This window comes from Pipistrellus hanaki, assembly GCF_964339955.1.
Source record: "Pipistrellus hanaki genome assembly, chromosome: 9".
Lineage (NCBI taxonomy): Eukaryota > Metazoa > Chordata > Mammalia > Chiroptera > Vespertilionidae > Pipistrellus > Pipistrellus hanaki.
The window spans coordinates 41,289,373-41,312,482 of record NC_140511.1 but is presented as its reverse complement, the minus strand read 5'-3'; the positions used below and the strand labels follow the sequence as shown (position 1 = coordinate 41,312,482).

Sequence of the window (23,110 nt, the reverse complement as noted above, 5' to 3'; positions counted from 1 at the left end):
GCCCAGGTGAAAAGACACAGACGAGGGCACCCATCCAGGTCAGACAGAGCACACGTCTATTTCCTGGGAAATATATTGGCTCCAAACTATAATCGGGGGAAAGAGGCAACATCAAAATTCCAGGATACTCTCAAAACTCCTTAATTTAATCACATCTGCGAAGTCCCTTTTGCTGTATAAGGCAGCATTCGCAGGCTCTGGACTCTAGGATGTGGTCATCTTTGGAGGCTGTTATTCAGCCTATGGTATGTGCCCATCGAGCACATCTGGTCCAAGCCCCAGGCTCAGGATTCTCCATCCTGACCAGGCCAGAGGAGAAGGAGCTCTTCTCCACCAGAGCCAGTAGAAGAACATCCTTCAGCTATCTCTGTAAGCCCTCCTCTCAGCTCTGTCTGTTCCCTGGGCTTCTCCCCAAGCCCTGGCCTACCCTGCCCTAGAAAGCAGTTGATCCTGCCCACAGTGTCTCAGAACGACCACCAGAGGGAGCGCCACCAGAGGGAGCTGGTGCGTGCCGGTTTTCTCCTTCTCCACTGGTCTCTCCTCTCCCCCTCCTCCCTTCCTCCCTCCTCCCTTCAAAGCCCTTGGGAAGGAGAACCGCACAGGCTCCCACCCACGCTCTCTCTCCCTCCTGGGAGCTCGTCCAAGCCTTTCTCCTCTCCCTTCCCCTCGGTCGATTTGCATATGACGCTTTTATTAGTATAGATAAGCCAAGGGCAAGATGCAAGCCGACAGCCAAAGGCGATCCCGTAGATAAGGTGTTGCCTGAGGAGACAGCTGTCCTGGGTAAAGGCCACACACTTCCTCCTCTCTCTCCTCCTGTTGGCTGAGCTCTGGGCACCGGGTCTCAAAGGTTTCTTCTAGGAAACAGGCTCCTGCAGGGCGGGGGCGGGCAGGCCTGTGGGCCCGGCTGGGCGTGGCAGCCTCCGCCCTCAGGAACGCTCCTACAGCCTCTGCCAGGAGCAAAACCCTCTGGGTGCCCCGGAGCACGGTGCTACTCGGGAGCCTCCGGAGCCCGCAGAGGAGCCAGCATGGTGGAGTTTGCGCCCTGGTCCGTGCCCTGGGAGCGCCGGCTGCAGACGCTCTCCGTCGTGCAGTGGGTCTTCAGCTTCTTGGCCTTGGGTAAGGCAGGCTGGCCTTGGGGACGGGGGAGACCCGGTGGGCACTTGATGGTGGCAAGACATGGTCCCTAAGGGGGGGGGGGCGGGGAGGGAGGAGGCTTGGCTGTGCTGAGTCGCTGCTGGAGGCCTTGGAGGGTAGGGTGGGTCGGTGTGGGCACAGGGTGAGGCAGAAACCATCACCTGTGCCTTTGGACAGGTTACTTCACCTGTGATGGTGATGGCTGTGGATTCCGCCTCAGTGTGAGGACAGAGCGCCTGCCTCCTCCGGCCGCCTGCCGGGGGTGTGGGGAAGATTCCAGGCAGTTCTGGGAAAGGGCCCTTCAGGCTGCTCAGAGAGGGTGGGTTTTCTTCCTTCCTTTCCAAGAGAGAGCTGGAGGCGGAGGGAGAAGGGGATGGGAGGGGGGTAGGCAGGGTGGGGAGAAGGGAGCAGGGAAAACAATCAAACGGGGAGGGAATGTGCAGGGTGAACGTGGACTGGGGGGAGAGTGGGTTACCAGGTAAAGCTGGGCACCGGCTGTGTGACCTTGGTGGACCCGTGCCTGACCTCTCCAGGCCTCTACTTCATTCACCTGCTTAACGGGGAATAACCAAGTCCTCTGCTGACCTGGAGGACTAGCGGGTCTTACCGGGCTCTTGTGGGGTGAAGTGAAGAGACGCGTTGACTCTGCCCGGCACAGGCCTGGCTGGGCCCTGGGCTGGACTCACCCAGGAGAGTCCGTTCCCTCCCCCACCCCCCACGGCGAACACATCTGTTACGGCGGGGAGGCCACAGCTGCCCAAACGTCAGCTCTGCCGAAGGGGACATTTCCGAGGAGGGCCCAGGACGGAGGGCTGGGAAGAGAGGTGACGGGGAGGATGTGGATTCCTCATTGCATCTGCTGCCACCCCCAGGACGGCGCTCAGTCCAGTCACACCCACCACTGTCCTGGGGTTAAAATACGGACGGACTCTGCATAGGTTGGTCAACAGCCATCACACACACACACACACACACACACACACACACACGCGCGCGCGCGCACTGCCACTCCCACCAGGTGTGTCCTCAGAACCTCACAATTCTGCCGGGGATTCACCCCCAGCAAAGCAGGCACATAGGTACTGCCCCTAGCATTACCCGTGCCTTTGGACAGGCTACTTCACTTTCCCGGGCCGTGTCTCCCATCCGAACGGTCGTTAAACATTGTATATACCCTCGGTGATCCCCAGGACACAGAGGAGCCAAGACACGAAGCGCCTTCGATGCCAAAGGTTGTCGAGTCCTTAAATAACTTAAGTGTCAAAGGTTGTAGGTCCCGAGCGCCTCCTCCTGACACGGCAAGAGGGGAGCGGAGAGAGGGCAGAGGGTGTGGGAGGAGGTGTGGGCTCGGAGGCTGTGGGAAAAGCATGGGCAGGGAGGTCGGTGCCCAGGGCAGGCTGTAAGTGCTGGCTCCCGGACAAAGGGCATTGGGGCCCAGAGGCAGGCAGGTGCAGCCGAAGGATCGCCCGAGATAAGGAACCTCGTACGCGCGGCTTGCCTTGCGTGAGCTTTGTGAGCACAAGTGTGTCTGGCTGGCGGTGCCCACCCCCAGCCCCGCAGGTAGCCCGGGAGCCTGAGAATGTCGGGAGCCGCACGGAGTTCTCAGTCACCCTGAGCCTGGAGGACGAGAGGAAGGGACAGCTGAGAAAAGGGATCTGGCCCCCAGGTGCCAGGAGTAGGAGGCTGTACTTTTCCTTATCCCTTATCCTGGGGGCAAAGGAGAGTGACAGGGTCCAATCTGCGTGTTAAAGGGCTCCGGTCCACCTGCTGCAGAGTTATCTACGTGTATGGGGTATGGGGAACCAGGTCAACGGCAGAAGCGGCCACCAACTAGATCAAGACTTACCCACAGGCCAAATCCAGCCCACCAGTTATTTTTGTTGGTGTTGTTTGTTTCTTCCACAAACTTTGATTCCAATTTTAATTCATTAATCAACGCATTCCCCCACCTTGACCCCCTCCACCCTGCTCCCTCTCCAAGTGATTGTATTTGCACAGTCCATGAGGTTAAGAATGGCTTTTACATTTTTAAATGATTGCACGTTATTTTATTTTTTAAATCTTTATTCTTGGAAGTATTACATGTCCCTCTTTTTTCCCCATTGACCCCTTCTAGCTCATCCCTGCTCCCTGCCCCAGGCCTTCACTGCCCTATTGTCTGTGCCTATGGGTTAGCCATATGTGCATACAAGTTCTTCGGTTGATCATGGCACACACACACACTGGGGGAGGGAGGGGTGTCCCTCAGCCCAGCCTGCACCCTCTCACAGTCTGGGACCCCTCGAGGGATGTCCAACTGCCACTGGGAGCGGACCTAATCTGGCAGTTAGACATCCATCTCACAGTCTGGGACCACTCACTCCTTACCACCCTCCTGCAACTGAGGCGGGAGAGGCTCCTGCCACCACTGTGCTCGCCAGCCGTGAACTGACTTCTGGCTGAGCAGCGCTCCCCCTGTGGGCGTGTGCTGACCACCAGGGGGCAGCTCCTGCATTGAGAGTCTGCCCCCTGGTGGTCAAAGCACATCATAGCGATTGGTCAATTTGCATATTAGGATTTTACTATATAGAATTGTACTGCTATGAACATCGAGGTGCATACATTCTTTCTGATTGGTGTTTTTGCATCTCTCTGATGATCAGTGAACTACTTTGAGCATTTTTTCATATGTGTCTTGGCCATCTGTATGTCTGCTTTGGAGAAATGTCTATTTAGGCCCTTTGCCCATTTTTTTAATTATATGTTTGTCTTCCTGTTAAGTTGCATGAGTTCATTATATATTTTGGATATTAACCCTTTGTCAGATGTATCATTGCCAAATATGTTCTCCCATACAGTGAGCTCCCTTTTCGTTTTGTTGATGGTTTCTTTTACTGTGCAAAAGCTTTTATTTTTATATAGTCCCATCTGTTTATTTTCTCCTTTATTTCCTTTGCCAATGGGAGATGTCTGAAATTTTGCTACCTCTAGTTTCTTCTAAAATTTTTATGGTTTCCCAACTTACATTTAAGTCTTTTATCCATTTTGAGTTAATTCTTGTGTATGGTGGTCTAGTTTCATTTTTTTAGCGTGCATCTGTTCAATTTTCCCAACTGAAGAGACTGTCTTGATTCCATTGTATATATATTCTTGCCTCTTTTGTCAAATATTAGTTGAGTGTAATGGCTTAGGTCGATTTCTGGGGTCTCTGTTTTGTTCCATTGATCTGTATGCCTGTTCTTGTCCCAGTACCAGGCAGTTTTGATTACAGTGGCTTTATAGTATAACTTGATGTCTGGTATTATAATCCCTCCAACTTTGTTCTTCTTTCTCAAGATTGCTGCAGCTATTTGGGGTCTTTTTTGGTTCTATATAAATTTTTGGAGTATTTGTTTTAGATCTGTGAAAATATGCTATTAGTATTGTAGTAGGGATTGCATTAAATCTTTGGGTTGCTTTGGGTAGTATGCACATTTTAATGATGTGAATTTTACCAATTCATGACACAGTATATTCTTCCACTTGTTTATGTCTTCCTCTATCTACTTTTTCAACATCTTATAGTTTTATGAGTACAAGTCTTTTACCTCCTTGGTTAAGTTTATTCCTAAGTATCTTAAAAATTTTTTAAAATATTTTTTTTATTGATTTTAGAGAGGAAAAGTAATGCTGGTGTGTGTTTCTTGGCATCTAGAAGGGGTTCAGGAATCTGAAGAAGCAGCTGTGTGTAAACTAATCAAGAGTCCAGAGATGAAACATAATTTTAGAAGGCATTTGGGAGCCAGAGGAGCTTGGCTAAAGAAACCAAGTTCTCGCCGAAACTGGTTTGGCTCAGCAGTAGAGCGTCAGTCTGTGGACTGAAGGGTCCCAGGTTCAATTCCGGCCAAGGGCATGTACATTGGTTGTGGGCACATTCCCGGTAGGGGGTGTGCAAGAGGCAGCTGGTCGATGTTTCTCTCTCATCGATGTTTCTAGCTCTCTATCTCTCTCCCTTCCTCTCTGTAAGAAAATCAATAAAATATATTAAAAAGAAAGAAAGAAAGAAAGAAAGAAAGAAAGAAAGAAAGAAAGAAAGAAAGAAACCAAGTTCTCCTGTCTCTCTGGACCCCTTGCTTTTTATTAATACAAATTGTCTTAAAGCAAGGTAGATATACATATCAAAGGGTAAGGTTTGGAATACAGAATCTATTGTCAGATTGGAGGAATTACAGGTGTTGGCCAGGAGGAGGCAATAACATGTAGATTGAAATGTCCTCAGCTGTTTGGCAGCAAGCAATCATTTATGCATCCGTTTTAGGTTTGGGGAAATTCCCTCAGCCATATCCAGATGATTCAGCCCTGCTGACATGCTGGATTTTGCTTCTGGCAGGATATATATATATATATATATATATATATATATAGAGAGAGAGAGAGAGAGAGAGAGAGAGAGAGAAAGAGAAAGAGAGAGATCAATGATGAGAGAGAATCATCAATCCACTGCCTCCTGCACGCCCCCTACTGGGATTGAACCTACAAATCGGCCATGTACCCTGATCGGAAATTGAACCGTGACCTCCTGGTTCATAGGTCAACGTTCAACCACTGAGCCACGCTGACCAGGCCTAAGTATTTTAATTTTTTTGTAGCAATGGTAAGTGGGGTTATTTGTTTAGTTTCTCTTTTTGAGAATTCATTATTGGTGTATAAAAAAAAAAAACACATCAATTTCTGGATGTTGATTTTTGTATCCTGCTACATTGTTAGTTCATTTATTAAATCTAGTAGTTTTTTTGGTGGAGTTTTTAGGATTTTCTATGTACAATATCATGTCATCTGCAAATAATTAGTGTTTTACTTCTTCCTTTCCAATTTGGATGCTTGCTTTGGCTAGGACTTCCAATGCTACAATTACAGCCAGCATCCCTGTCTTGTTCCTATTCTTAAGGGAAATGGTTTTAGTTTTTGCCCATTTAGTATGATGTTCACTGTAGGTTTGTCATATATGCCCTTTATTATATTGAGATATGCTCCTTCTATTCCCACTTTGCTGAGAGTTTTTGTCAAAAAATGGGTTTTAGAATTTGTCAAATGCTTTTTCTGCATCTATTAATATGATCATGTGATTTTTGTCTTTCAATTTGTTTATATGATGTATCATGTTTATTGATTTGTGAATATTGTACAGTCTTGCGTCCCTGGAATGAATCCCACTTGGTCATGGTGTATGATCTTTTCAATATATTGCTGGATGTGATTTGCTAATATTTTGTTGAAGATTTTAGCATCTATGTTCATTAGGGATACTGGCCTGTAATTCTCTTTCTTTGTAGTGTCTTTATCTGGTTTTGAAATTAGGATAATGCTGGCCTCATATAAAAGAGCTTGGAAGTGTTCCTTCCTCTTGAATTTTTTAAAATAGTTTGAGAAGTATAGGTATTAGTTCTTCTTTGAATGTTTGGTGAAACTCCGCTGTGAAGCCATTTGGACCAGGTCTTTTGTTTGCTGGGAGTGTTTTTATTACTGCTTCCATTTCCTCAGTGGTTATTGTCCTGTTTAGATTTTCTGATTCTTCCTGAAATCAACTACAGTAAAAACACTGAAAAACATTCAAACACATGTAGGCTAAACAGCATGTTATTAAACAGCTAGAGGCCTGGCCTGCGATCAGGGCCATCTTCCCCAGCTGCTCAAAGTCGGCCCTGCCCTGCCAACCCCCAACTGCCACCCACCCCCAGTCCCCCTTTTGTCATGGAGTGATCGATGCCTGACAGCTCGGGGAAGGGACTGAGAGGTGATCAGTGTGCCTCATAGTGACTGGTCCAGTAGTCATTCTGATTGTTCTGCTGTTAGGGTCAATTTGCATATTACCCTTTTATTATATAGGATGAATGGATTATCAATGAGATTAAGAAAGAAATAAAAAACTTCCTGGAAACAAATGGAAATAAACACACAACAACCCAAAATCTCTGGGATATAGCAAAAACAGTTCTGAGAGGGAAGTTCATAGCACTACAGGCCTACCTAAAAAAACAAGAAAAATTAATAATAAACTATTTAACCCTACAACTTAAAGAATTAGAAAGACAACAACAAGAAAAGCTTAGAGTAAGTGGAAGCAAGGAAATAATAAAGATTAGAACAGAGTTAAATGATATAGAGACTAAAAAATTTTTTTAAAAATCAATGAAACCAAGAGCTGGTTGTTTGAATAGATAAACAAGATTATGAACCCCTAGCCAGACTCATCAAGAAACAAAAATAGAGGACCCAAATGAATAAAATCAGAAACAAAAGTGGTGAAGTAACAACTGAACACCACCAAAATACAAAGGTATGTGAGAAAATACTATGAACAACTATATGCTAACAAGCTGGACAATGTGGATGAAATGGACAAATTCCTAGAAAAATGCAATCTTTCAAAAATGCATCAGGAAGAATGAATAATTGCATTTGTAATGCCTGTATGACTATGTAATATCCTCTAGTTTGCCTCTTGAGCTGAAAAGTCCAAAATATTTACAATCAGGCTCTTTAAGAAAAAGATTGCCAACCCTGGTCTAGGGAGGCCAGCAGTGGGTGGAAAGAGTGGCCTCTTTCGAGAGATACTTAGGAGATCGGGTCCAGAGGGCAGGATTTAAAGGCTGGCAGGAGAGTAAGGAGAGATGGGGGCGGGGGGGGGGGGGATAGGGGGACAGGGGAAGACTGCACATTTAATGAACAGCTGGTTCGCTCTGGAGTTAGAGGAGGCGTTTTGGGGAGTGGTGAAAAGTGGCTGAAGAAGCCAACTAGGACCTGGCTCTGAGGACTCAGGGCCAGAGTCACATACTCCCTCAATGGGTAACTTCTTTACTGTCTCTCTCCTTTCCTCTGTAACTCACACACTGCCCCAGGAAGGCATGCTCCATGTCTTTGGATACCATTTATTTTGAGTGAGATCTTGTGATTCTTGTCTTTCTCTGACTGGCTTATTTTGCTAAGCATAAGGCTCTCCAGGTGTTCATCCGTTTTTCTCGCCTTGTGACCTTTCTCCTTCCCCAGGAAAGAGAAAGCAGCACGAGCAAAAGCTAGGAGACTGAAGGATCTCAGTGAGCTGTAGGGACTCTGGGTAGTTCAGTGTGGCCGGAGCGCTGGGTGTGAACACGGACGGTGAGGCTGGAGCAGGAGTGGGGTTGGGCCAGCCACACAGAGCTTGCATGCCAGGCCCAGTTGCTTGGGTTGTGCCTGGAAGTCATGGAGAAAGCATGGGAGGGTTCATTAGAGGGGGGATTTGCCCCATGTATCTTTGGGAAGATGGGGCAGAGGGGGAACAGACAGAGGACTGGGCGGAAAGAGCGGCTCCTTTTTCTCTGAGGTCCGGAAACATGGAAACTAAAAGCAGTTCATATATTCAGGTGTCCGCCAGGCATTTATCGAGTACCTGGTGAGTGCAGACTACACTTGGCCCTTGAACAACATGGGGGGTTAGGGCGCCAATGCCCTGTGCTGTCGAAAAGCTAGGTATAACTTTCGACTCCCCAGGTAAAACTTAACTACGAATAGCCTACTGTTGACCAGAGTGTCCCAATTAAGCCCCAATTAATTGATTATCTGTCTAGACTCAGTGGGACAAACGCAGGTGACCGGGAGTCAGCAATAACGGCCTATCCCCTGGTACTTCAATGTCTAGACAGCTGAGCCAAACCGGAACCCATGACACACAAACAGAATCAGGATGCAATCACACAGGGTTTATGTACCTATTCCTAGTGGGTCCTGGCTCTGGCAAAGGCCACCCGGCCCTGCACACTGAAGGACAGACGACGAAAACAGAGACAGGCAGGTGGCCGCAGTTGGTTCAGGCTCACCCAGCAGAGCAACCAGGGGGTTGTCTCTCTGAGCGACATGGAGTCCTCCTCTTATCGGGCAGGAGACCACAACTGAAGCTGGTCGGGGGTTATATGGACCGCCATAAGCAAATTGTGTCCTTATCAGTGTGGGCCAGACGGTGTGCCTTATGCTGGGAGCAGGGCATTTACACTTTAAGGGCTCAGAGCTTTTACATCAAGATATTGGGGTTTTCATTAATTTTGGAAGTTACAGAGTATTGGGGGTTTCCAGACAGCAAACACTTCACACAATAATTATTGTAACCCAGAACCTTACAGATAACATAAACAGTCAATACATATTTTGTATCTTATATGTATTATACACGGCATTCTTACAATAAAGTAAGCCAGAGAAAAGAAAATGTAATTAAGAAAATCATACGGCCCTAGCTGGTTGGGCTCAGTGGATAGAGCGTCAGCCTGTGGGCTGAAGGTCTGTGGGCTCGATCCCCAGTAGGGGGTATGCAGGAGACAGCTGACCAATGATCCTCTCTCATCATTGATGTTTCTGTCTCTCTCCCTCTCTTCCTCCTGGGGCTGTGGGCTGGACGGGCTAGTGCGGCTGGTCCTGGGCATTTCCTTCCTCTCAGACCTCTCACGTGTTTCCCTCCCCAGCTCAGACCTGCGTTATAGTCTTCATAGGCCTCCTGTTCACCAGATTCTGGTTCCTCAGTGTCCTGTATGCAACGTGGTGGTACCTGGACCGAGACAAGCCATGGCAGGGCGGCAGGCGCGTCGAGTTCCTGAGACGCTCCATCGTATGGAGGTACATGAAGGACTATTTCCCCGTCTCGGTGAGTATTAGGGCTGGCAGGGCTAACAGGTCCCACTCCTCCCCGGGGAAGGTGGGCCCTGTGTGCAGTGGGAAGAGCTACCACCACTGTGCACCATGGGGAAGAGTCTAGCCATGGTTCCCCACCTCTGGGCGTGTGCAGCCAATTGAGGACTGATGAATGCACAGGTTTTGTGTTTTTTTTTAAATATAATATATTTTATTGATTTTCTTACAGAGAGGAAGGGAGAGAGATAGAGAGCTAGAAAGGTCGATGAGAGAGAAACATCGACCAGCTGCCTCCTGCACACCCCCCACTGGGGATGTGCTCGCAACCAATGTACATGCCCTTGACTGGAATCGAACCTGGGACCCTTCAGTCCGCAGACCGACGCTCTACCACTGAGCCAAACCGGTTTCGGCATGAATGCACAGGATTTGAAAGAGCTCTGTGGGGCCTATCCTGGGGCCCACAGATGTGTCTTGTAGGTGTAAACCCCTCTGCAGCCCAGGCTTGGGTGGAGGGAGATAATAAACTCAGGGTCCACATGTCATCACATGAGACACTGACACCCAGAGGGACAAAGGTACGACTGAGGCCACACAACAAGTTTTTGTTTTGTTTTGTCTTCACTGGTTTTAAAGTCTGTGCACTAACTATGGGTATAGGAGAAGGGGAGTGAGCCCTGAACAGGTTCTCTCCTGCTACTAGCTCTGGGATGCTATGTATCCTTGGGTTGGGCCTTGCCCCATTCTGAACCTCAGTTTCCCCATGTATCCAGTAAGCAGACTGATCTCTCCTGCTCTGAGTGCCTTGAATCTCTGACTCTGACTCAAGGCATCTCATGAGCATCCTGAACAGTTGACCCTGGGCCCAAAGATTAGTCCTGGGTGAAGCACATCTCTGGATTCACAGACCCTTCAGCTTCAGTACTGAAACCCAGACCGACAAAACCCTGGATGTAAGCCGCTGGGCGGGACTGTTGTATGGGCCAGATGAGAGGATCGGGAAGACAAGGGAACACAGAGAGGTGCCAAGCAGGGGCAGTTGGCTCTTCTCTGGAAACAGTAAAGAACAAAAAAGGTGTAGAATGTGGTCTCTGGAGCTAGATGGACTGGGTTCTAATAACAGTTCCACCACCCACCAACTGGGTGACCTTGGGGGAGTTACAGTCTCTCTGAGCCTCAGCTCCCACACTGGTAATGTGGAGATGATGCCACCTACATCCTTGGGCTGCATTCTGGGGTTCAATGAGACAGGGGGTGCAGTGCCTTGTAGGTTCTCAGTAAACTACTGGTTGGGATTATTTTCCCGAGTCAGTGGGGAGTCTGGGAGGCTTGGGCGTGGCTGCAAGTCGGATAGCCCAGAGCCACTCTGCTTTGACCTTCGCAATGCTTGGCTTCTCCGCCTCCATCCAGATCCCCACCTCTTCCTGTCCCTCCAGGAGCCTGTTCTCCAGCCGAGAAAGGGGAAGGCGGGAGGAAACAGGCTCCCTGAGGTTAGACTGTCAGCACTCCTGCATCGCTCCCAAGAGTCCCGAGGCCCAAGAAGAACTATTATAGCAAAGGCTGGACAACAGCTGGGGTACAGGAGCCCCTAATCCCCAATAAGAAGGTCCTCCTGGGCAAAGGACAAGGGTGGGTAGGGCAGGGTAGGGCAGGGCAGGGCAGCAGGGCAGGGGCTGGGCAGAAGGCAGGAAGTTGGCCAGCAGAGACTTCCATGCTCATGTTGAAAGGCAGAGGGAGTGGGCAGCGCTGAGCTAACCTGAGGGGCCCAGGTGAGGGTGATCTTCCTCACCCCCTATATCCTCTTCCTCTGCACTGTGTCCTTCCAGGATATCTTCATCAAAGGCAAGCAGGGCTTGCTGGGTCCTAAAAGGAGCCATGGGCATGTCCTGGGCAGACTCCCTTTTCCCCACTCAGGATTTCTGAGCTTGACATTCTGCATTCCCTTCCCTCGCTCTCCTCCTCCCAGGCCAGGGCTTGCTCTCCTGTTCCAGGAAGGTCAGAGTTTCTATGGGAAAGTACGGCCTGGAGCTTGGGAGTGTATGCGGACAGCAACGTCCAAGCCAAAGAAACCTAAAGCAGGTCCCAGCCTCGGGGGGGAGCTTTGTGGGTTCTCACTCTGCAGTCTCCCCTCTCGCTGTGCGCTGAATCTATAACCGGACAACCAATGGGTCTGTGAGCCATTAAGCAGACACAGGGTTGAATCATAGATGAGCATTTATTCCAATACCCCCGGCAGCATGGGAGAGCAGCAGGTCATCCTCAGAAATCTGCTCCTCCTTCCCTACCCCCCCCCCCCCATAAACCAGCTGCTTATATTGCATAGAAGCACAAAGATTACATGGGGAAGTGGGCTAAGAGGGCAAATGGGCAGTTTACAGGTTCACAAAGGGCTGAGGATCTAAGGCAGTGGTTTTCAACCCTCCTAACGCCGCGGCCCTTTAACATAGTTCCTCGTGTTGTGGTGACCCCCCAACCATACAATTATTTTTGTTGCTACTTCATAACTGTAATGTTGCTACTGTTAATGAATCGTAATGTAAATAAATATCTGTGTTTTCCAATGGTCTTAGGCGACCCACAGGTTGAGAGCCGCTGCTGTAAAGCCTAAGACCATCGGAAAGCACAGATATTTACATTACAATTCATTAACAGTAGCAATATTACAGTTATGAAGTAGCAACGGAAATAATGTAATGGTTGTGGGTCACCACAGCATGAGGAGCTGTATGAAAGCGTTGCGGCATCGGGAAGGTTGAGAACCACTGTTCTAAGGGCTAGTGACATGCAACGGTCTGGGGATAAGGGCTGGAGATTCTGGTTTCTGCAACAGGAATCTTCCCCCGAAAACAGGCCACTCCAAATGGGGAGGATGGACTTCCTTTCCAGGTGAGCTCCCAGCTCCCGAGTGCAGCTGTCAGCCAGGGTAGGGTGCGCCTTCTTTAATCAGAATAGAACAATCACGACGAACGGAGCATCATTAATATTCCTTACAATTATAGTTGGTTCCCCAACATTATATTTCTGTCTCTTTCAAAGCCCGAGCTCACCAGGGGAAGAAAAGGGTCAGCACAGGCGCGAGCCCAGAAGCCGGCCACCTATGGCTTCTGAGCAGCAAGCCTACTGTTGAGTGTGAATGAAGTAGAAGGTCACCTGGGGATGAGGCTAAAGCGTTTTGCAGGGACAAGGTAACAGAGGCCCCCGAAGACCATCTGACAGACCTGGGACTCTTCCGCTGGAAATTCTCCAGGGGGATGTCATCCAAGGGCCCACAAAGGGTAGCATCAGGCTCTTGGCACCTAGAGCTGCTGCCACGGCAGGCATGGCAGAAAATGATGCTGAGGTGGCTCTTAGCCGATCCTACCCCAGCCAGGTAGCTCTCAAGGCGGCTTTCTCAGCACCATTGGCATTTGGGGCTGAATGAGTCTCTGCTGTGTGTGTTATGTGGGGCAGGGAGGATTTCTGATTGACTTCATCCTGGGCCCCTACCCACTAGATGCCAATAACACACCCCTCTACCAGTTGTGACAGCAAAATAATGTCTGCAAACATTACTAAATGGCCCTCTGGGGGGAGAGGGGCTGGGCAAACTGTCCCTGGTTGAGAACTGCTGCTTAGAGCCGGTGAGGTGTCTCCCAGACTCCTCCAGACGTGGCCCTTCTTTCCTCCTAACTATCTAAGGCCTGGCCACAGTTATCTTTTTATCTGGACTCTTAAAATGTTAAAGAAAAAGAAAAACAAACAAACAACAACAACAACAAGTAGCCTGGCCGGCATGGCTCAGTGACTGAGCATTGACCTGGGAACCAGGAGGTCATGGTTCCATCCCTGGTCAGGACATGTGCCTGGATTTCAGGTTTGATCCCAGAGGCAGCCAACCAATGAGTCTCTCTCATCATTGATTTTTTATCTCTCTTTCCCTCTCCTTTCCTCTTTGAAATCAATAAAATATTTTAATTAAAAAAAAAAGAAAAGAGATGGTCTGGGCAGACATGGTAGAGCCCCCCGCTGTCCTCCCTCCCGTCCTCGGTCCAGTTGCCTCTCCCGGGAGCCTGTGCAGGGTGTAGTAGGCAAAGGCCTTGGGATTCAAAGTAGGAACACCCCTGGGAGAACTGAAAACATGTTTGCACCGAGACTTGTACCCAAGTGTTCGTGGCCACATTATCGGAAATGGCTAACGGACATTAAACAAAGAAAATGTGGTCTATCCACACAATGGAGTAGTATTCAGTCACAGAAAGGAATGAAGTGCTGAGGCAGGCTTCCACATCGATGAACCTTGAACACATCTGTGAAGTACAGGAAGATGGTCATAAAAGGCCACATGTTGTATGATTCCATTTATGGGAAATTTCCAGAAGCGGCAACTCCACAGAGACAGACAGCAGTGGCTGCCAGGGGCTGGGGGAAGGAGAATGACTGCTATGGGTGTCTTCCTGGGGTGTGTAAAATGCTCTAGAATTAGAAATGGATGGTTGCACATCTTTAAATACATTAAAATCAGAGTCACACAAGGTAAATGTGGTGGTATATGAACTACATAATTAAAGAAAAGCAATCCCAGAGCCTAGCAACCTGGCCGTCCTCTTCCTCAGCTGCCACTGCCTGGCGGCAAGCCCAGGCTGGGAGCACATGTGCCCACAGAGGGCCTTCCCCAGCCAGCCTTCTCTGCCTGGCCACCCTCCCTGCCCCTCAGAGACCTGCGGGAGCGAGCAGAGAACACAACCCCTCACACACCTTCCCTCTCTGTGCTTAGCACACCTGAACCAAGTAGCAACGTTGCCAGAGAGGCATCATCATTGTCCTGTGGGACAGAGGGGAGACTGAGGCGGGGCCAAGGACATGTCATGGGCTTGATCTCATGACTCCCCGCTCAGTGGAACCCAGGTGCACATCAGAACAGGATCGGGCAGGGATTGGCTGCATCAGCCTCATCCGTCCACGGTCTCATTCTTTCCTTTCTTCATTTCTGTCGCCCACAGAGCGTCTCCTCTCTTTCAGGCGTGCTTCAGGGATTTAGCGATGCCTCACTGGGTGGCCTCTGATCTCAAGGTCCTCACTGTGACGGTGGGGTATTCCTGGGGCACAGGAGGACAGGTGGAAGAGGTCCCGCCCAGGAAGTCAGCAGACTAGCGATGTCCCTCAGTGCACACACTTGGCCACACATCTGTAGATGCACGAGCAGATCTGGCACAGTTGCCTAGACAAGGCCCTCACACTCACAGGGTAGCTCTCTACACACAAAGACTTATTATGAAGGGGATAAGCATCCGGTCACTTGTTGATTTATTTTATTCATTATCCATTTAAAGTAGGTAATACATTCTCTTTCAAAATTCGAAAGGGACACATCCCGTCTCCCCTAGTTCTTTGCCCAGAGGCGACTGTGACAACCAGTGTTGGGTGCATCCACATACAAGCACATGCCCATGGCAGTCTGCAAGCATCGTCTTGCCCCTGGCTGTTTCTTCTGACAGCCAGCTGCGGCCGGCTTCCCCGAGAGGGGCGGGCGGAGCTGTGTCACACTTGTCTGTGGCTGCACAGGGGCCCATTATGCAAACGTCTCGTGATTTGTCTGAAGGGGCCCTGTGGATGGACATGTGGGTGGGTGGGTGTCGAGTTTTTGCTGTTACAAAAAACAGTGATGCTCCAGTGACCTTGTACAGACGTCATATTGCACAAGCATGAGAAACCCTGTAGCTAAACCCCTCAGCAGTGGGGTTGCTGGGTGGAAAGGTCGGTTACATTTTTGGGGTGGTGATAGGTATCGCCAAATCACCTTTACGGAATTGTACGCATTACCGCCCCTCTAGCTGAGAAAGAGGGTTTATGAGAAAGGCCTTGCCTGCAGGGAGCGAGGGCTGTCTTTAAAGAAACACCACCGACTGGGTTTCTGCAGAGCTCCTTTCCCATCGGGGTGGTGAGAAACCTCTGGCTGTGTGTCTATCTCGGCATCCAATAGATGCCCACTGCCTACGGGGAAGAGCTCTGCCCTTGTCTGGGAGGCAATAGTCCCTGCAGCCTTTTTGCAAAGGGTCAGTGGTCCCCCGGGGGCACACTGTGGTGGGGGTGAGGGCGGGGAGGCGGTGTGTGTGTGTGTGTGTGTGTGTGTGTGCGTGTGCGTGTGTGCGTGCGCACAGAGACCAAGTCCAGGTCAGGGGCAGGAGAAGCTGGATGAAGCAGAGAGGCCCAGGCCCCCATTGCTGCCCCCAGATCCCTGCAGGCTGCTCTGAGGGTGGACAGCATGGCCTCTGGGGCCTCAAATGCAGCAGTAAGAACCCTCAGGCATCTCCTGCTGAGCGTTTCAGCTTAATGACAGGATGAACTCAAACCCCAGCAAAGCTGAGCCAGAGTGAAACGGGCCCTCCTCACCCCACTCCGGTGATGCAGACTGTAGGGGCCTGGCAGTCCTATCAGGGAGCCTCCTGCGGAGGGTGGGGGTGAAGGGGGAAGGGTACATGTGGCTTCAGGGCCTTCTAACTCTGGTGGCTGTGGCTCCCGGAGGCGGGACACTGGGGTAGGCCCTGCAGTTACACGCAGTCATTGCCCACAGCGAAAAGCTTGGCAGTGCAGCCACATCGCAGCCTGTTAGGTAAGCAGCCAGAGCAGCATTTGTTAACTCAGTCCCAAACCCTCTCTACTCACCCCACTTAACCTGGAAACTGCTTAGGACAAACGGCTCTCCTGTCCCACCCAATCTACAATGCCTGGTGGTCCCTGCTGCACCCTGCAGGCTGCAGGCCTGAGCAGACCCAGGCAGAGCCGCCCGTGTCCAGGGACAGAGTGGACAGAGGGCACTGAAGGTCTGGGGTGAGGGGAGCAGAGAGCCACGGGTGAGGTGCGAGGGGAGGGGTGTGCCTTCTGGTCTGCAACAGGCATCCTCTCCCGGTCTTAAGTGCCAATTTTCTTAAATTGAGTTTTGTAAAATGGGGTATTCCTGCGTGGTGGCGCCCCCGTGTGGCCATCTGAGGTCTTCTAATTCTATCCCTTCACGAAGCAGTCTTGGTCATGGCAGGATACCCTCAGACCTGAACTTCTCAGCAGCCCTGGAAGGGAGGGGAGACGGTGCCAAACGTCCCCACTTTACAAACGAAACGCCTGGGAGGGAAGCAGTTCGTCCAAAGCCTCAGGTGCGAGTCTGAGACACAGCCGGCACCTGGAGAGACGCCCCAGGTGCATTCAGCATCTCCATCTTCCTGAGAACCAGAGTCTCAGAGATGGGGAGTGATGTGCCTAAGGTCAGCGTCAAAGTGGGGGTGCAGGTCCAGCTCTGGCTCACGGGGTCGTGTCCCCACAGCTGGTCAAGACCGCTGAGCTGGACCCCTCCCGGAACTACCTCGCGGGCTTCCACCCCCACGGGGTCCTGGCCGCCGGAATCTTCGTCAACTTGTGCACCGAGGCCACGGGCTTCTCGAAGCTCTTCCCCGGCATCCGCCCCCACCTGATGATGCTGAACCTGTGGTTCCGCTTCCCCTTCTTCAGGGACTACCTCATGACTGGGGGTGAGTCTTTCCCACCGGGCAGCCAGGTCCATGAGGCTGCAGGCACGGGAGGAGGGAATCTGGGGGAGGGCGACCAGGAGTTCCGTACTTCCTCCGAGAGCATGAGCAGTGGAGGAAGGAGGCTAGACTCAAGGAAGCACTTCCCACAGCACCGTGCAGGGCAATGAGCGTGGCGAGGGGCTTAGGCATGAGGGGGACGGCTCAGGCCCAGTCCCCAGGAACCCCAGCTGGAGTGGGAGGGGAGGGGTGGGGGTTCGGCCTCTGTGGGCACTCTTGGGGATCTCTTTGCTGGGCCACATCCACCCCCACAGTCCCTGCCCCTTAACCTAAGGTGACCAGACGTCCTGCTTTTGGCGGGACAGTCCCGATTTTTAACAATTTGTCCCATGTCCCGCTACGTTTTTAAAAAGTCCGAAAGATTTAAAAGATTCTTAAAAAAAAAAAAAAAAATCAGGACTGTTTTAAAACACCGAGGGATGAGGGACAAATTGTTAAAAATCGGACTGTCCCGCCAACAGCAGGACGTCCGGTCAACTTACCTTCGCCCCATCACTGACCGCCTCCCTCTCTCCCCAGGGCTGGTTACATCGGACAAGGAGTGCGCGGCTCACATCCTGAACAGGAAGGGCGGGGGCAACCTGCTGGGCATCATCGTGGGGGGCGCCCAGGAGGCACTGAACGCCAGGCCCGGGGCCTACAAGCTGCTGCTGCAGAACCGCAAGGGCTTCGCCAAGCTCGCCCTGATGCACGGGTACCTGGGGAGAGGGCTCTGGGTTCCGCTGGAGATCAGCGAGGGTTTACTTTGGTGGGAAGACGGCAGAGGCTGATGGAGTTTCTATCTGGGCAGGGAGACTTCTCAGTCCGGTCACAAACGCACAGGCTATTGTGGGCGAGACAAGGGTTGTCTCGCTGCCAAACACCCAGAAAGGGTCCCAGAATGGAGCCTTTGGGGTCCAAGGGCCTGGGTGGGAAGGGACATACTGCCCAAGGCTGGCCCTAGGTCCGAGACCTCTGGGATGCGGGAGCCTGGGGTTTGGGGCGTAGCGCAGGGCTGTTCTCTGACCTCGGAGCAGCCGTGAGGAGTCCATGCTGGCTGGAGCAGGCGAGGTTTTCCTACGAAGCTGTCAGATGATTTCTATCTGGGAGAACTCTGAAGCATTCTAATCTATCCATCATGGTGCCCCTGGGAGGTGGTGGCTCTGAGAAGGGGCCCTCAGGACCTGCCCAAGGTCAGAAAGCAAGGCTCCCGCAGGTCCGGGAGACCACCTAGGTCTCCTACCTCCGGCCCAGGGCTCTGTCCTCTGCTCCCATTCCTGGTCCCCGCGGGAAGCTAGGGGACCAGCGGGGGGGGGGAGTGGGGGGGCTTCTTTGGGGCCTCCAACGGGCCTTCTCTCCTCTGTCTCTCTCTCTCCAGGGTACCTCTGGTGCCAGTCTTCTCCTTTGGGGAGAATGAACTCTTTGACCAAGTTGAGAACTCTCCGGGCTCCTGGCTGCGTTGGACCCAGAACCAGCTGCAGAAGGTCATGGGCATTTCCCTCCCGCTCTTCCACGGCCGTGGCATCTTCCAGTACAGCTTTGGCCTTTTGCCCTACCGCCGGCCCATCGCCACCGTGGGTGAGCCAAGACGCAGGCTGTGGGGGTGGGTGGGGGCAGCTCACGGGGAAAGCGGCCGGGCTGTGAGCTGCCAGGGGACACGGGGCTGGGCCAGGCACATCTTTGCCCTCAAGGAGCTCACAGTCCAGACCGTGAAACAGACACACAAGCAGACGACCCCAATATGAGGCAGTCTGGGATGAGAACCGGGACAGATGAGAACAGGCACAAAGAACAATGGTCGCTGCTGATTACTGAGTGCCTACTGTGCGCCAGGCACTGCACGGCTCCCTTACGTGCAGTGGCTCAGTTTCTCCTGACAACCTTCAAAGTAGAGACTATTGTCCCTATTTCATTGATAGGAAACAGGCTCAGAGAAATAACTTCAACAAAAAAAAAAATCACACTGCCTTTGACTAACGACGTTGAGGTTTGAATCAGGATCGGTTTGACTTTTTAGATATATTTTTATTGATTTCAGAGAGGAAGGGAGAGGGAGAGAGAGACAGAAACATCAATGATGAGAGAGAACCATTGATCGGCTGCCTCCTGCACGCCCCCCACTGGGCGTGTGCCCTTGGCCACGAACCTGGGACCCTTCAGTCCACAGGCCAACGCTCCAGCCACTGAGCCAAACCGACCAGGGCGGGTCAGAGAAACAGGGTTTAATTCTGACCCAGAGGATTAATAGGCTTCCTGGAAGAGGAGGTACAAGGAAAGGGCAGCCCAGCAATCAGCAGGCCTGGGCCAGCGCTGGGGGGTTTTCCTGTGAAGAAGGGAATGAGCCTTAAAGCCTGGACGTAACCCCAGGTGTTCCTGCTATTTGGACACCTCATTCGCATTCTTCATGGATTCCAACCAGGTTCCTCTGACAAGGCCCGGAGAGAGAGGTCCGTTTATCTCCTCCCTCCCATTCATTTATGTGGCTGAGCACACACTCGGCGAACCCCCGTACCTGGACTCTCCCTGTGCTGTGTGGCAATGTTTTCGTGAACGTTAATTCCGCTGCTGCCTCCAAAGCTACTGCTAAGGGGAGGAGGCAGGGGAGCTGTCTTCTCAGCCCGGCAGAACCAGAGGGAGGAGGTTCGTTGGGACCTTCCTGGCTCCTCCCTCGAAGGAAGGGGGCACTGCAGCCAGCATGGAGGGAGAGCGGGGGGAAGAACTGTCTTGACTGCATGCCCGCCTCATCGTAGAAACGACAGGTGCATCTTCGACTCCCAGAACCATACGGCCCGGAGGATAAGAGCACATCCCCGGGCACTGAGTCTTCCTGGCTTTGCTGAGCTTTTATTGTTGTTGTTGTTGTTGAGGATATTTCTTTCCCATTGATTTTTAGAGAGTGGAAGGGAGGGAGGGAGAGAGAGAGAGAGAAACATCAATGTGAGAAACATTAATTGGTTGCCTCCTGCACATACTCCACCAAGCCCGGGGATTGAACCTGCGATCCTTCAGTGTGCAGGCCGACACTCTAACCAACACTGGTCACACCAGCCAGGGCTTGGCTACGCCATCTTCAGCAAGTTACTTAACCCCTCAAAACCTCATGGCCTCAACTACCAATGGGAACGATAGCAGGTTCTACCCCCAGACGATGATTACAAGGATTAAAGGGGATCGTGCACATAAAGCGCCCGGCACATTTCCAGGCATTTGCAATGCCAGCTGGTGGAGGTGTCATTACCTCTGAATCTTGGAGTTGCTCTAACGTCTTAGAATTCATCACTCGAAATAGGGTGGAAAGGGGTGGCAGTAGCAGCACTTTCCTGCCCCTGGGCCCCTGCTCCGGCTCACCCCCCCTCCTCTGTGTCTTGCAGTGGGGAAGCCCATCGAGGTGCAGAAGATCCCGCAGCCCTCACAGGAGGAGGTGGACAAGCTGCACCAGCACTACATCGACGAGCTGTGCAAGCTCTTCGAAGCCCACAAGCTCAAGTACAACGTGCCCGAGGACCAGCACCTGGAGTTCTGCTGAGCGCCTCCCCTGAGGAACGGGATGCTCCCAGGGGCAGGGCTGGCCTGAGGGAGCCCCGTGGGAGGCGCTGTGATCTGAGAAGGCTTCCCGGAAGCATCATCCCTGAAACACCATCTCCAGAGTCTTCCGAGCCTCCTGCCAATCCAACCCCAAGTCACAGCTGACGACGTGGGAGGGGCGACCAGACTCACCCTGGACACCTGTGCAGGTTCCCCATCTCCTTGGTCTGCTCCGCCGGGAGATGGGAGAGAGGGCTGGAAGAGAATGGTTTGTGTCCTCTGTTGTAGTGGCACTCATTGGACAAAGAAGAGAGAGCAGCGACCGGTTACCAGGTTCTCCTTCCTCTGCCTTGAATGACAGTGAAAAGGAAGGCACCAGCTCCAGCCCTTTCTCCTAGCTCCCTCACCCTACACCCTGGAAGTCCCAGCTCCTCCCTCCTGAGCTGGGCGAGCAGAGCTGTGCTCTGCCACTGGTGGTGTGGTGACAGGCAGGCCTTCTCACCCTCCCTCTGCGCCTCGGTTTCCCTTACTGAGTTAGATGGCCTACGGGTCTCAGCTCTGACATCAGACAGGCTGAGAGCTCCCCGAGGTACCTCTTACTTGTCCTTTGTAACGTCAGCCCCTTTGTCTGAGCACAAAGAAGGGGGCTCCACGAACTTTCATTCAATAAATGAAAGGGTTTTATGTTAGCCTTCCTCTCTTCTTCTCTTCCTCCACACTCCCCAGCGCACAGGGATTTGACCCCCAGCCTGGCCCTGTCTCATCTTCCCAGAAGGTGAATCTCTGGACTCAGATTGGTCCAGAGAAGGTCACGTGGATCTGTCAGCCCCCAGCGTACCGCTTCGGGCCCTGTTCTGTTGGGAAAGAGGGGAATGGGTGGGTTGAGACACAGGGCAGACCAGGACAGAGGATGAAGACCAGACGTGAAGAGTGAGTGTTAGTATGTGTCTGCAGGGGGATGAGGGGTGAGCGGGGACTGATGCCTGGCGGAAAGAATTCTGGACTCCCGGGTTTGGGACAGACGTGCAGGGGCAGGATGGCTGGGTAAAACCAGTTCTTGCGAATTCCCCTCTTCTGCCAGCAGGGAAGCAGGCTCTTTCTGCCCAGGAGCAGGTCATGCCAACAGCCACACCATGGCACCTTTGGAGAAGTGTAAATAAATTTGGGTTCGAATCCTGGCCCATCCCTTTTTAGGAACTCTGGGCGGCCAATCACCTCCAAACCTCAATTCAGTCATCGGGAAAATAAGGATTACCATATCACCTCCGATGTTGTGAGCATAATGAGATGCTGTTTTGAGATGGTAAGCCGCCCCGTGTCCTGTCGGGAGTGACGCAGAGCACGTGGAAGTGGGAGTCAGGTGATGAGAGTCCCTGTGTCCCTGGGAGGTGCCTGATACCCTGGGAGGAAGTGTGTGTACGAGTCACAGGAAGAATAGGAGTGCAGAGCCGGGAATGACAATCTCCAGCCAGGGGGAGACTTGGAGGAAATGGCAGGGGCAGGGCCAAGGAGAGAAGTACCCACCCACCGGAGTGAGCTGCTGCGGACGGTGAACCACCGCAGAGCACAATGGCTGGACACGGAGGACCCCCTGCTCCTCACAGTTCTGTGGTCTGGTGGTGGCTCTTCCCCATCTTGCCCGGCTCTCATGCAGCTGCATTCGGCGGTGGGTGGGTCGGCTGGGCTGGGACAGCTGGGGGGCTGGGCCCGCTGGGCCTCTCTGTGCCGGTGTGGGCACTGGGCCCCGCTCCAGACTGGCCCATCTCTCAGCATTCAGTGGGGGCTGGATGGCAAAGTCTCTTACGTTCTAGGCTGCATGTGTGCACGCAGCACCTCACTGCCTTCTGTCCGTCAAAACAAGCCCTGAGGCCACCAGATTGAGGGGAGAGGAATAGAGTCCCCTCCTCATGGGAGGAGCAGCGATGTCACTGTGCAAAAGGCTGGGGACACACGGAGGGTTGGATATAGAACAATTTCTGAGGTGTGTCTGGGTGTGGGGACGCACATGGGAAGGTGCACTAAGCCAGGCTGGGCCGGGAGGGTGGCCGAGCACTGCTGCCACCCTGAGGCCTGGAAGATCAAGCGGAGGCAGCAGGTACTGGGTCAGGAGAGCCTCAGGCAGGGGCCATTACTGCAGAGAAGGAGGCAGGTGAGCATCCCCACTGAACCCAGGGGGAAGGTTAAGGGCCTGGGGCTGCCGTCCATGCAGGTGGGTCTCCCAGGAAGGAGCAGGGTGGACACCAATGGACGGAGGACCGGAGGGGTCAGCAGAAGACAGAAGATGTCCCCCTCCAAGC

General features: G+C 52.2%; 1 protein-coding gene and 1 pseudogene across 2 annotated transcripts in view; both read left to right on the top strand.

The window, feature by feature from the left end:
- Positions 1 to 23,110, top strand: part of LOC311627157 (small ribosomal subunit protein uS15-like) — a 198,768-nt pseudogene that overhangs the window by 146,419 nt on the left and 29,239 nt on the right. The window lies entirely within an intron of this gene.
- Positions 603 to 21,502, top strand: MOGAT2 (monoacylglycerol O-acyltransferase 2). Its single transcript, XM_084893429.1, has 6 exons — positions 603 to 1,119; positions 9,588 to 9,766; positions 17,048 to 17,252; positions 17,829 to 18,003; positions 18,667 to 18,866; positions 20,660 to 21,502. Exons 1-6 carry the CDS (start codon positions 1,029 to 1,031, stop codon positions 20,812 to 20,814), a joined length of 1,005 nt encoding a protein of 334 aa, XP_084749555.1. The 5' UTR covers positions 603 to 1,028; the 3' UTR covers positions 20,815 to 21,502.